This window comes from Pygoscelis adeliae, unplaced genomic scaffold, assembly GCF_000699105.1.
Source record: "Pygoscelis adeliae isolate BGI_AS28 unplaced genomic scaffold, ASM69910v1 Scaffold131, whole genome shotgun sequence".
NCBI lineage: Eukaryota > Metazoa > Chordata > Aves > Sphenisciformes > Spheniscidae > Pygoscelis > Pygoscelis adeliae.
In genome coordinates this window covers 208,901-223,108 of record NW_008824058.1, presented here as the reverse complement: position 1 = coordinate 223,108, position 14,208 = coordinate 208,901, and the positions used below count along the sequence as shown (strand labels likewise).

The 14,208-nt window shown below is 38.0% G+C and overlaps 1 protein-coding gene across 1 annotated transcript in view; it reads right to left on the bottom strand.

Moving 5' to 3' along the window:
* BAZ2B (bromodomain adjacent to zinc finger domain, 2B) overlaps positions 1-14,208 on the bottom strand; it is a 131,932-nt gene that overhangs the window by 27,585 nt on the left and 90,139 nt on the right. The window contains exons 13-20 of the mRNA XM_009334018.1: positions 12,839-12,931; positions 12,657-12,718; positions 9,971-10,036; positions 9,183-9,248; positions 8,460-8,504; positions 6,918-6,983; positions 2,552-2,561; positions 1,569-1,589 (exon numbers count right to left, since the gene is read on the bottom strand). Of these exons, the coding sequence (XP_009332293.1) occupies positions 1,569-1,589; positions 2,552-2,561; positions 6,918-6,983; positions 8,460-8,504; positions 9,183-9,248; positions 9,971-10,036; positions 12,657-12,718; positions 12,839-12,931 (429 nt within the window). The remainder of the gene's footprint in view (positions 1-1,568; positions 1,590-2,551; positions 2,562-6,917; positions 6,984-8,459; positions 8,505-9,182; positions 9,249-9,970; positions 10,037-12,656; positions 12,719-12,838; positions 12,932-14,208) is intronic.

Here is a 14,208-nt window from a genome sequence, read left to right as displayed (position 1 = left end):
TTTTCCTTAAATAGAATTAGAAGGGCAGAAAATAAAACCCACATATTATACTTACAATGGAAAAATCTAAGAATTTGAGAAGCACTACTACTTATGTAATCTTAATAATTACCACAGCAATTAAGGAACCTGCATTCAAGTAAAGGGAAGGGGGAAACTACAGAAATAGAACAAAATCATCGAATTTGTAAGCAAATCTAAGATTCACATTTTTCTCTCCTGTCCACATGGAAATGGGTATTGAGTATGTTTACACTGAAAGATTCTTTGGAGTACCATTTCAGAAAGATGACTGAGTGAAAATGTGGTAAAGAACTGACACACATGCAAGGCATCTGATTTTAAAGGCCCCACTTACACACTAGTATCATCAATATGCATCTGCTGAAGCAGAGACCACTCAAGCAAGCAGTAGTTGGGAAGACCTCTCTGGACAACCCATGGTTTAAAAATTCCCACAATACATAAACTGGATACGAATAGCTTATAAAACACAACCAATCTTTTCAACACACACAGCTTCTGGCCTTGAATTACTATGCACTTAGCATGCAATCTGAAAATTGAACAGTCATTAATACCTTATTCTGTACAACAAGAACACAGGGATAATCAAGTGAGAAGCCAAACATCTATTATTTTTCTCTTCCAACACCCTCTACACTGATGTCACACAGAATACTATACTAACTAGATCTCTCTAACCTGCTAAGACTGACTCTGAATTTGGAGCTCACATTGCCTTTCCCATTCCTGACTCCAAGGGTTCTGCCACCACATGCCCAGCTTTGATATGCTGGCCTGCCTACACAATTCATTACATGCCTCTGGGCAACTGATATCGAATGCAAAATATTGAGTAAGAAACCAGGTATAGAATCTGCCATATATCAATGCTACCTCTTTAGATCACAAAACTGCGTGCATACATGCAAACGTACGTACGTACGTACGTGTGTGTGCGTGTGTGTCACAACCTAAGAACCTGATACAATATAAAGGTGAAGACACTACACGTGCTTTTCACCTGTGGACACAGAAGGGCTAAAGAACCAAGCTAAGCTGATTCATATTATTCAGAATCACTCCACATTATTCTGTCAGTTTAAGAGGTCACTCTAGTCTCTTCAGTTTACTACTACCAAATTTTGCATAAATGAGAGTATGGGCTATAACTGTCAGTCAGGACTCGGCTGCATTTGTAGAACGGCATTAACTGCTGACTTTGCTGTATAGTTCTGTCAGGCCCTATGACTTTTTATTCTTTCGATTCTATACTGAGTATTACTAGACCACTGGTGATAACTGTGGCTAAACACTATGACTGCACAGAGCAGTTGATAATGACCTCTACTACAGTCTTCAGTGGATTTTAGGAAAGACAAGAGTTCAGAGTTGGACAAAAGAACATGTTTGGACCAGCAATCTTACACTGGCAGAAAAAAAGCAGACACGTACAGAACTACCCATCTGCCCACCTGCTGCTTTGTGGTTGTGTAAGCATCCTCTGTATTGAGAACGCAGACCCTCGTATCTGTGATGATTTCATAAGGGGCACGCTGCTTATTCATGTTTTTCTCCCTTTCTCCCTTCTCAGCATACATCTTGTATGGAAAATCACAATACACTAAAGCAGCACACAAAATCAGTAATTTTATCTTAAAATGGAAAATACTCCCTTGACTTGTTTTTTTAAATGGTTCATTGCCTTCTATCTTAACCTATATCTAGGTCTCAAAGCCAACTGGCATGTCCTACAACTTGTTTTTGACAACTAGAAACATTCTATGTCAGAAGAAAACAAGAGAAGTACAACAAGAGAACACATATTTAAGCGGCAACATATTAATTTGCAGTTATAATTAAAAATGCAAACCTTAACCATGTTAACTTTCATGAATGTATTTAGAGATTACTTTTACTGGCTGCAATAAACATTTACTGTTCTATTTCTTTTAGAGTAAGAATATAATTACAGCACTGGATCAGACTATACAACCATTTAGCCTGGCATCCTGATTTCCAACAGTGGGTCAGGTGCTTAGGGTATCATCTTCTTCTACTCAGTGCTGATGAGACTGTATCTAGAAGAGTGTCCAGTTTTGAGGCCTCCACCTCAAAAAGGATGTGGAGAACATGGAAAGGGTAACACTGTTTTTGAAATGGAACATACTGGTTTTTTGAAATCAGATCCATCCCTTATTTACAGCTGCTGTGGAAAAAACATCTTCAGAATATTCAGCTCTTAGTAGCTTTATTTGCACAATTTTAACTGTCACTACTTACCAGAATGATGTCAGAAACAGATTCCTGATTTTAGTTTATGAAAATATTATCAACAAACCTGCCAGGAAGGAAAATAACCTTTCCAGTTTGTATTATGGGATACTACTAGGAAGATCAGAAACAACTTAATCTAACTTTTTAACAAAGATTAATCATAGAATATCTCGAGTTGGAAAGGACCCATATAAGGATCATTGAGTCCAACTCCCTGTTCCTCGCAGGACTACCTAAAACTAAACCGTATGACTAAGAGCATCATCAAGACGCTCCTTGGACTCTGACAGGCTTGGTGCCGTGACCACTTCCATGGGGAGCCTGTTCCAGCGACTGACCATCCTCCCGGTGAAGAAACTTTTCCTCATGACCAATCTGAACTTCCCCTCATGCAGCTTCATTCCATTTCCTTATGTCCTATCGCTGGTCACCAGAGACAGGAGATCAGCACCTCCCCCCTCTGTTGCCCCCCTTGAGGAAGTTGCAAACTGTGATGAGGTCACCCCTCAGCCTTCTCTTCTCCAAGATGAATAAACCCAGTGACCTCAGCCGCTCCTCCTAAGTCTTGCCCTCGAGACCCTTCACCTTCTTGGTCATCCTCCTCTGGACACACTCTAATGGTTTGATGTCCTCCTTGTATTGAGGAGCCCAAAACTGCATACAGTACTCAAGGTGGGGCCGCACCAGTGCAGTGCAGAGTGGGACAATCACCCCCCTCGACTGGCTAGCGATGTTGTGCCTGATGTACCCCAGGACATGGTTGGCTCTTTTGGCTGCCAGGGCACACTGTCAACTCATATTCAACTTGCCATCAACCCAAACCCCCAGATCTCTTTCTGTGGGGCTGATCTCCAGCCTCTCATCCCCGGGTTTGTACATATAACCATGATTACCCCATCCCAGGTGGAGAATTCCACCTCCTGTTAAATTCCACGCTCTTGTTAAATTTTCTATGGTTGGTGATTGCCCAGCTCTCTAGTCTGTCCAGATCTCGCTGTAAGGCCTCTCTACCCTCGAAAGAGTCCACACCTCCTCCTAGTTCAGTATCATCGGCAAACTTACCTAATGTACATTCAACTCCTGTATGCAGATCATTTATAAAAACATTAAAGTGCACTGGCCCTAAAATTGAGCCCTGGGGAACCCCACTGGTGACTGGTTGCCAACCTGATGTGACCCCATTTATTATAACTCTTTGAGCCCAACCCGTCAGCCAAGTGTTCACCCAACATATTATGCACTTGTCTAGCTGTACGCTGGACAAGTTGTCCAGAAGGATACTGAGAGACAATATCAAAAGTTTTGCTAAAATAAAATAAAAAAAAAACCAAAACCACACACATCTACTGGCTTCCCTTGGTCAACTAGATGGGTGACCTTGTCATAAAAGAAAATTAAACTGGTTAAGCAGGACTTTCCCCTCATGAACCCGTGCTAGCTATGACCAGTGACTGCACTGTCTCTCAAGTGTTTTTCAATAACTCCCAGAATAACCTTCTCCATAATTTTACCAGGCACTGAAGTGAGACTGATAGGCCTGTAATTACCAGGGTCTTCCTTCTTTCCCTTCTTGAAAACTGGGACATTTGTCAGCTTCCAGTCAACTGGGACCTCTCCAGATTCCCAAGACCATTGGAAAATAACGTAGAGAGGTCCCGCAGTAACATCAGCCAGCTCTTTCAGTACCCTGGGATGAATCCCACCAGGCCCCATGGCCTTCTGCGCATCCAGCTGGAGCAGCAAGTCTCCAACATGTTCAGAGTCGGCTGGGAGTTTATCACCCCCACAGTCACAGTCTTCCAACATGGGGCTCTGGGGGTCCCAGGGCCCATCATCAGTGTTAAAGACAAAGGCAAAGAAGGCATTAAATGTCTCTGCTTTTTCTATGTCCCTATTTGTGAGGTGACCGACCTCATCAAGTAACAAACCAATGTTATCGCTGATCCCCCTTTTGCTGTTAACTTATTTTAAAAAGGCCTTTTTGTTGTCCTTCACAGTACTAGCCAGCTTGAAATCTAATCGTGCTTTGGCCACACGAATTTTCTCCCTACAGTGGTGAAGAGAATCCCAGTAGTCCTCCCGTGTTGCCTGTCCTTGCTTCCAATGTCCATACACTTCCCTTTTCTGTCTAAGTTCTAGAAGATCCCTGCTCATCCAAGCCAGCCTTCTGCCCCGCTTGGTTGACTTCCAACACTTTGGAATTGTCTGCTCCTGAGCTCTTAAGATATGGCTCTTAAAAAGTGACCAGCATTCATGGACCCAATACCTTCAAAACCAGATTCCCAGGGGGCCTTACTAACTAGCTCCTTCAGCAGCCCAAAGTCTGCTCTCCCCATATCCAGGGTCGAAGTTTTGCTGGCGGTTTTTCTCCTATCGCCGATGATTTGAAACACAACTACTTTGTGGTCACTGTGACCAAGACAGCCACCAATCACCACTTCACCCACGAGTCCCTCTCTGTTTACAAACAAGAAATCTAGGAGGGTAACTTTCCTAGTCAGCTTAAGAGTTAACCCTGAAATTCTTCCTTGCACTGAAGTATTACTTCATTTTTGTTTTGGTCTGTCATTTTCATTTAAATTTACAAACATATCTAAGAGAAAAGTTTTAACAATTTCTTTGACAACTAGATGCTATAATGATGGTCATTTTACTTCAATCTCTTAGCTATCTTGATTTATGAAAGTCTCAGGATACAGAGATAAAAAAAGTCTCAGGATATAGACAAATAGATATAAAAAATAAAATAAAAAAAGTTTTAGCATTGATAGCCCCCCTTTTAGCATAGATTTAACCCCCTTAACATCAGGGTTAAAACCAAAACCAGCCTCAGGATTAAGACGTAAATTAGTTTATCATGGTCTAATAAAAGTTTCATCAATCATACTGTACAGCTCTGGTTTTATCATCAATGTTATTCCATCATGTCCTTTTCTTAGATAATTTTTTTAACCATCTATAATGCAACATAAACTACTGTACTATTTCAAACCAGTGAAGCTAAAAAAGTCTGAGTTGTTTTAGCTAGTAACACTTAATTTACTGCAGCGTAACCTGAACAAGCAGGATGTGGTATTCCTGTAAGAGAGGCTTTTTCTCAAGCTAACTCAGTCATGAACATGAGCAATGTGGTTACAACTGCTTTTCAAGGCAAAGCTGAAGACTTTTCCCTCATTTCCTTCTGCAACCTTCTAATGAAATTGAGACCTTGCAACTGGTTATAAGAACAAGTTCTATTACAAAAACACTATTACATTAGCTTAAGAGCAGGGAAATTTCAGTGTCTTTCATGCGATAGAATGGCTAAGAGTAAAATTTAACTAGTTGAAGGCCTGATTAGTCAACTCAATGAAAATATTTTGATGGATTTTGGGTTAGGTTGTGCCGATATGGACTACCAGAGTTTCTTGAATATTTTTCCCCCCTCTAAGTAAAGTATCTAGAAAAACATTTCCATTTTGCAGTACTTTGCATTACTTTAAAAGGAATAGTTCAATTCAGTTGCCCAACAAACACACAATTTAATAGCACAGAATGTGTATTTAATCTTTAGCATCAATCCTCATAATAAGCAAGTGTTACTAGGTCCTTTTGTGATATACTAGATCTGTATAAATGAAAGCAGTCACCAGAATAAGAAGCATTCATCATAAGGAAAGGGCAGCTATTTTGAAAATAGTCTTATTTTCAGAAAGAAAACAGAACAAAAACTCTAGATGTTTAGATGATCAGCATCAAAAGAAGCCTGCAATTTTGGAAAGTGAAATCAACCAGCTTTTTGGTATCAGCTTAATGTCACTGTGTTCAAAAAAGAGAACAAGTTAACTAACTAGATTCAGAGATGGACAAAGTAAAATGATTGTACACAAAATGACACATACACATTTAGGACTTTGGGCTTCTCTATCTCTTGGTTCACAATTTCTGACATATTTTTAGTAAAACAAAACAAGAAATGAAGCATCTATTTTCTGTAGCGCAGCAGTACTTTCTACTTAAGGAGAAAAAATAAAATCACTAAGGCATAATAATCCTATTTGCTTGATTTCGTCATGGTCCAAATCTAGAATCATCTACAAAATCCGCAAGTTCTAAGAAGCCTGGACTAGAATAAGATGTGTATTTTTACCCCTGGATAAGTATTGAGGAAAACCTGTCCAGCAAGTCTGACAAGTCAGTATGATGAAGTCCTTACTCTTATACACATGAACGATGAGAAAATAAACCTTCCTTTCCAGGAAATAGTAAGGACTCTGAAGTGACTATGCAATTACTGGCTTCTTGCTCAGAATCACTGAGGATGGAAGGGACCTCTTGAGATCGTCAGTCCCCATCCCCATGTGTGTCCTGTTCCCACCGTCGCGCCCCGTCCCCCATCAACTACAGCAGGTTGCAACTCCACAACCTACCTGGGCAATCTGTGCCAGTGTTCAACCACCACCCTCAAAGTAAAAAAGTTTTTCTTATGTTTAAACAGAATTTCCTGTATTTCAATTTGTGCCTATTGCTTCTTGTCCTGCCACTGCCATGTATACAAATGAAATTATACATACAGGTACATCAAAGACACTGCTCTCCTACAGATCATTGCAGAATGAAACCATGAAAACTTCAAACGTTCAGAGATTAATACTCACTTCTGCTTTTTTACGTGCTTCCATGGCTTTCATAAGCATCATATGTTGTCTTCTCCTTTCTCGTTCCTATTGAAGCAGGTAAGATTAGAACAAAACTAATCCACATTTTCAAATCAGTAAAAAAGCTGAGTAACAAATTTAGCATTAATAGACAAGTCACAGTAAATACTAAATATAGGACAAGAATGGCCAAGTCTGTGCATGTTTTAGTTCAGGTTTAGAAAGCAAATACAAGAACAATCAAAAGCAAAAAGGTAAAGCAATGAACATGGAGACAGTGTAAAACAGAAGCATACAGATTTACTTATGGTCAGTTGTGATGCTCCTTCATAAGCTGGCAGAACAAAAAGCATAATGGTTGGCTGGAACAGGTCAGTTACCTTACATCTGCTATTACAGAACTTGCAATTTACTTCTTCAATAGCCAATTCGCAAAAATGTTAAAGTGGTCATTTTCAAACATTGCAAATATTAACATTTTTGTAACCAAGCAACAAATTAATATGATTAATTTTCTCAGCTCTAGATCAGTTTTAATCAAGCTAGTGGTGGTGCATATACATACGCAACAACACTTGCATTCACTGATGCCTATCCCTCAATAAATTATGTCAGTAACTTCAAATGCATTACGGAGCCGTTATTCTAGAGCATTACGTATGGGGTTTTTGCCTTAAAAGCTGTAGAGTAAATCTTGGCCCCAGTAAAGGCGATAGGAATTTTATCATCTAATTCAGTGAGGCTAGGATTACATTCTAGTGTTTCATTGTATACTTATAACATTATGTATTTACCACTGACTGAAAGCTAATTTCCTCAGTACCTTACAAACTTAGGAAAGACATCATTCTGATTTCTAAAATAGGTTAATTCGAATTGTACTTAAAACGTCTGGATTCATTCCCAGTGAACGGGACAAGGCTTGCAAAAATTATCCAAGTGACTACTGTTAATTTTGCATTAATTAATCCCTGATTTTATACAGTGGTCCAATTTCTATTGGGACATCAGTAACAGACTTCTGGTTAAAAACCTCATTTAATTATTGCCATGTTCAATTTATACACACGTTCAAGACATGTCTTTTTTTTTCCTTAACAGACAAGACAAGCAGATGTATGCAATGCACTGTGCTGTAAAGCCATGCAGCAGTATGTAATATGACAGCAGCCAGTGCTACATTTTATGCATTGCTATGACAACCATATCACAACCAAATCACAATGCGGTGTTAGATGTACAAAAATAAACATACCCATACCATATCTAGTCTATGCCTCTCCAACTCCTGGTAGAAAGAGTTGGCACAACATTATGAAACAGAAATCACAAAGTCATAAAACCACTTTATAATCCCCCAAAAGACCCCAATACCAAAGCAAAGCAACAAATCATAAGGTGAAAGAAAATTTGTGCAGGAATCAAACCCAGAAATTTTAAAAGGGCATATTTTGAAGATCCCCCCTCCCCCCCCATATAGCTTAAGAAGTAGTAGTTCACAATTGGCATTCTGTCTGTTTGGTCAATTGAATGTATACCAACCTGGTGTTTCAGAAGAACAGCTTGCTGCCTTCGCATCTCTTTTTCCTTAAACAAAAGAAGAAAAAAAAAATCCTAAAATATCTATCAAAATTCACTCGCCAAGTTACATGTTTTTGCCACACTGAAACAGCACATCTGAATTAAATTCTTACTTCCCCACCCCCCATAAACTGACCACAGAGAAGCATACATAGTATACATGACAGCAAGTCTATTGAGTTGGGAGTTCCATGTTAAAATACACCAAATGCCAAAGCAGTAATAGAAGTACATATATAAACTGTATTTTCCAACATTTGTAAAAGACTTCCATAGTCTTGTATACATACAGCCTAGAAAAGACTACACTTGTTGAGAAGCAACAAAGTTTTTTGATACAGTGTGCTTAAAAGAATATTGTGAATAGTCTTACTGCACGAGCATTTTAAGTTATGCAAACCAAGCGTCATTTAAGCAAAACTCATGGTAATGGCACACAAAAAATTACTGTCTCTCTATATATTCATGTGTCTATGTATGAATGTGTGTGTGTGTATGTCACACATACACAAACTTCTGTGTATGCTTCATATATTTATATAAACATGTACACGTTATTCATATGCTATCTCTATTTACAGTTTCATTATCAATGAATATTCTTCCAAATTTACTGCTTTTATACATCAACACATATTATGCACAATAACACCATTCTTGTTTTTGGAGCTCCTCTAAACTAACCTTTATTCGTTTTTCGGCCTCCAGTAATTTGGCATTTGCTGCTTCTTCCTTCTTTTTCTTTTTTGCCTGTGCATGCAAAACAGGTCACACAACAGCACCATCACAACTTGAAAATAATCTTACTAGAAATAAAGTTACGTGCCTTTAAAAGTTCAAAACATCATCACAGAACATGTACATTGCAACAGATTTCTTCCCCCGTGCAGCTTTCATCATCAATCAACTCACAATTCATTCACTTTTTAAAAATTAAGCCAGAATTTCAAGTCCCACTCAGAATTGCTTCACCTGGCTACTATAACTAAGAAAATAAGTATACACAGAAACAATAAAATATAAATGGCAAAGAGATTACCGTTAATTTTTCCACTAATGGAGACTTGCTAGTTAGCAATCTTTCTTTGCTAGTATACTAGCAAACTAGTATAGTATACCAGTATATTCCAGCATATATACAAACCTAGTATTTCAAATCCACTGCACTTCATTCAGAGCAGAGCATGATACTGCTTTAACATCCTATTATTGGAAACTTGTTTTCTACCAAAGGAATAGTTATGCTGTTAACTTTAGCAAATACAAGACTATTTGTGTAGAAAGTTGGGAACTCAAGTGAACATTTGCAAGATTTGGGTCACAGTTAAAATATTTTTCTTAAAAAAAAAAAAAAAAAAAGAAAAAAAAATATCTGTAAGACACATTTTTGAGCTGGCCTTTGAAAGTCCAGGTTGTTAGAGATGTTATATTTAGTTACATTCCTAACTGCATGTGTGACTATTAAAATTTACCTCTAAAATTTGCTGAGCTCGAAGTTCTTTCTCCATTCTGATTTGCTGGATTCGCTTAATTTTTTCCTACAAGGGGAAGAAAGTTATTTCTTTTTAAAAAAACAATATTGAGAAAGTAAGTTTACTTCTACATTTTAAAAAATGACCAAGTTAATACATATATAGTTTTTGTTATCAAGTCTCACATCCATTGTAGTCAATTGTTCCCACGTAACAATGTATGTTTAGAATTTTTACTAGCATTAGAAGATGTCTGGTATATCCCTGAAGGAACTAATACTTAGTTACGCATAGATGCTCATGTTTAAGTTGTCATAGTTTTGGTTTTTGGTTTGTTTGGTTTTTTAACAGCTTTAAGGGGACCACATTCATGACAATGTAAGTAAGCGAGCAGCATTCAAATTCTAGCTGGCAATGGTGGAGCTATTTAGGAATGAATGGAAATGGGAGCTATGACATGAAAAACATGTTTTGATGTGATCTCCCTGAATAAGAAATATGGGGTTCTGTCAAACCACTATTTTCTGCTGTGGTTCTAGCAGCTTTTCAGTTCATTATGGTACCATGGGCAACATGGAGAATCTAAGTACTGTGAAACCCAAAGCACATACTCTGTCAGCCAGTAATATCCAGGTTGCATGTGGGTGACTAATATATCCAGTTAAGTACACTTCAGTTTCTCAAGATTTTCAAAGCATTCAGGTAATTGATGATGAGTTTGGATGCCTTAATATGTCGTTTAGGGGACCGGATTTTATACATGCTGAAGAGTGAAATAACAAAAAAAGTAACCGAAACAGCAGCCACAGGCAGCAAAACACACTTCAGCATGTTTCATCATGGTAAGAAGAAAATGATCAAGTTAAGCACTCCCCAGATGGATGCTGTGTAACCATATTCTAATTTATTCTTTTTCAGGAATTACTTCCTAAAATCTGAATTAAGTCTTATTACATTGATTTAGAAATGCAATCATTGCAAACTTCGGGATTAGTTCAGACTTCCTGTGCTGCATGGGTTTTGTCTGTTAAATAGTAATATCCCAAGCTCATATTAAAGATTTCTTAGCACATTATTTGAGGTTTTATTATCTCAAAAAAGCTGCTTGAGCCACAGTGACAAGGAATGGACCATTATGAAGAGAAGTATTGCAGTACATTCCGTTGGACTTGCTGTAAAGTTTTAACAGCAAAACCCAGACCATGCAAAAGCCCTGCAAGCTGGGAGGCCTAAATCAGAAGCCTGAAATGGAGCTCAATGCTCTTCTCTGTAACAGCAGGTGTTTCCCCAACAGTGAGAGTAAAGCCCATCTGTATGGAAGCCATTGTTTTCCTGTGAGCTGGTCTGAGACTCTAGAACATGGACTACTCTAAAATTTTACTTTCTAGAGAACACACAGTGATGTTTATACTACATTGAAAAATAACTAAAACCAAAACCAAGCCCCTCAGAAAAGATAATCTAAAATATTTAACAGAAAAGGAGCAATCACAGAACAAAAAGACATACAAAATTTCCTGAAGAATAGAGCTCCAATACAGGAAGACCACATGAGATCTTACAAACTTCAGGCAAATCTTACCAGCACCTTACGCTGCTGGGAAGTCCAGCATAAGACCACCTTACCCAGCAAATTAATTCAGAGGCCTTGTTTATACAGTGTTGAACTTTTATTTTCAACATGCAAAGCTCACAGCATGGACCTTAAGTCTCTATTATCCCCCATTATACTTTACAAAAAAAAACATACAAAAGTTTAGAGCATGTACTATACTCTCTCAATTCCACAAAGGCCAGAGTTAATACAGAACAAAATTTTCAGTAGAGATCACAGTAAAGAAGTATCTCAGAGAAGAAAATAAGTATTCTACACATTGGAATCATGAAAATTTTATCAGTTTATAGATCAAGAAGGAATATGGTGTTGATAAATAAGGTCTGGATCTGATGTATTCGCCAATCAAGCAATCCTTGCTCCCTGCACGCCTAAGAACGTAAGGACCACTTTATAATCATAGGATGATGTGAATGGACACAAGCCCAATGCTCTTAAAAAAAGTCTGCGTTATTTGCCTTTCTATAACAAGTATGGGTTACCTTCAAAAGTGGAAACTTTGAAGCTGTCTCTATCTACAAAAGTTCAGAATGGTTGAGGATGGAAGGGACCTCTGGAGGTCACCTTGTCCAAATCCCCCTGCTCAAGAAGGGTCACCTAAGAACCAGTTACCTAGGACCATGTCCAGACAGCTATTGAAAATCTGTAAGGTGGGAGACTCCACAACCTCCCTGGGCCACCGGAGATACAACCCTTCATGCACAACCTAAAACCACCGATAGCCAGCCAGAATCACTGAAGAAGCTAATTACACTATTCCAGTATTTACATAAACAGATACAACAATTTGTTTTCACAGAACTTTTCTTAATTTCTTACTGATATTGGCAAGCAATTACATATGTTGGGTGGCTTAAATCAACACAGACAAAATTGGGATGTCCTGACAACGTGGACAACAACTACAGAGTTTAGAATTTTAAATAATACACACTGTGTGCTCTTTAAAACTAGATTAAAAAATTTACTTTGTAATCAGCATACTTAATTTACTAGATAATTAAAATACCCCTAATTCAGTAACTCAAAACATAATTTAAAGAGCTTATTTAACGATCACATAAAGTTTACCTGCTGCTTCATTATCTTTATCTGCTCCTTTTGCTTTCGCTTTTCTTCAGCTGCCATAATAGCTAACAAACAAGAGCAAACAAAAAATTAGTATAACAACATGACAAGAGGCAGGTAACTTCTCATTAATACTGTTCAAAATAATGTGCTAGCTTGCACAAACTTTCACAAGGAATACTTACCTTGCTGTTTTTTCGCTTCTTTGGCAGCTCGAGCTTGTTCCTGCTTCTGGAGTTTTCTCAGTAGCTTTATTTGTGCTGCTTGCCTAGCTATTTCTGTTACAAAAAGAAAATATGAAGTTCATAAAAACAGTGCTGTCCAACAATAAAGATATAGCTCATATTCCAGACATTTGCATGAGGTAAAGATAGAGAAAACAGTGGATTTGTTTTCAACACATTTATCTTGACATTTCACTATCAACTACCTTTAGTGGTGTCTCATGTACCAGTAACTACATCAACAGCATAAATGAACATGGATACTTTCTACATAAAAGAAAATACTATTTTTGGAGGAAAAAATAATGCTGCTTCATTTAAAAACAGATTTCTTCTTTCTTTTTAAAGCAGGAAACATTTGTCTTGGAGTACTAAATCAACATTCTTCAGAAGGCATGGAATTACTGTTTTCCTTATAAGTCACCTCATGTAATTATCTAATCCTTTTTTAACAATGCAGTAAGAGCACAGTCATCTGGGTCACACTTCTCTTTACTGTGGCTACCTACAGCCAGGCACTCTTCTGCTAATTAGTAACTTCCTGAAGCATTCTACTACTTTAAGTGCGAATATTTATGACATTTGGATAAACTATGCATGGACACACTGATGTAAGACAGCTGTAGGAAGTATCCTCTGGAGGTTGAATTCAGCTTGCTATTCAAAGGTCTGAGGTCCAGGACCTCTTTGATAGCATTCTCCAAAATACTGTCAGCTTCTTGTGCAATGGCCAAGACACAAGCAGACATGGAAAATCCATGTGTAGGTAAGATGATGCTGTAGAAAGCAAGGGTAGTATAAATAGGTACATGACAAGAAGGAAACCTTCAGGGCCAAGGGGAAACCATACAGAAGGAGAAGTTACACCTTAATCAAAACAGAACTAGTAGCTGGAAATCAGAATTTACATTATAGAGGAGAACTTAAAACTACGAACTATATGGAAAGGTCAACAGATGCAGAGGACCACTTAGTCTGAATTGACACAATCCATGAGGAGGATGTAGTTAATGTTCAGCATGCATTTGAAAAGGACAGATGGAAAACAAACACCTATACTGCAAAAAACAGGGATGACAAATCAGACCACCTGTATTTCCATTCAACCAGTATGTGCTGTATTGAGCAAAATTTAAGGGCTTCTAAATCAAGCCAAGAAATCTAAAAAGAAATTAGGGAAACTAGAATTCTTGGTATCAAATGATAATCCAGATGTAATGAACAACTCATGGACACAGCAGAAGGATAATTACGAATACATGGTGTTGCGAGGTACCAACGTTACAGGACTATTGGAATAAGATGTACAGGCAGAAGACCAGCTTTCTATG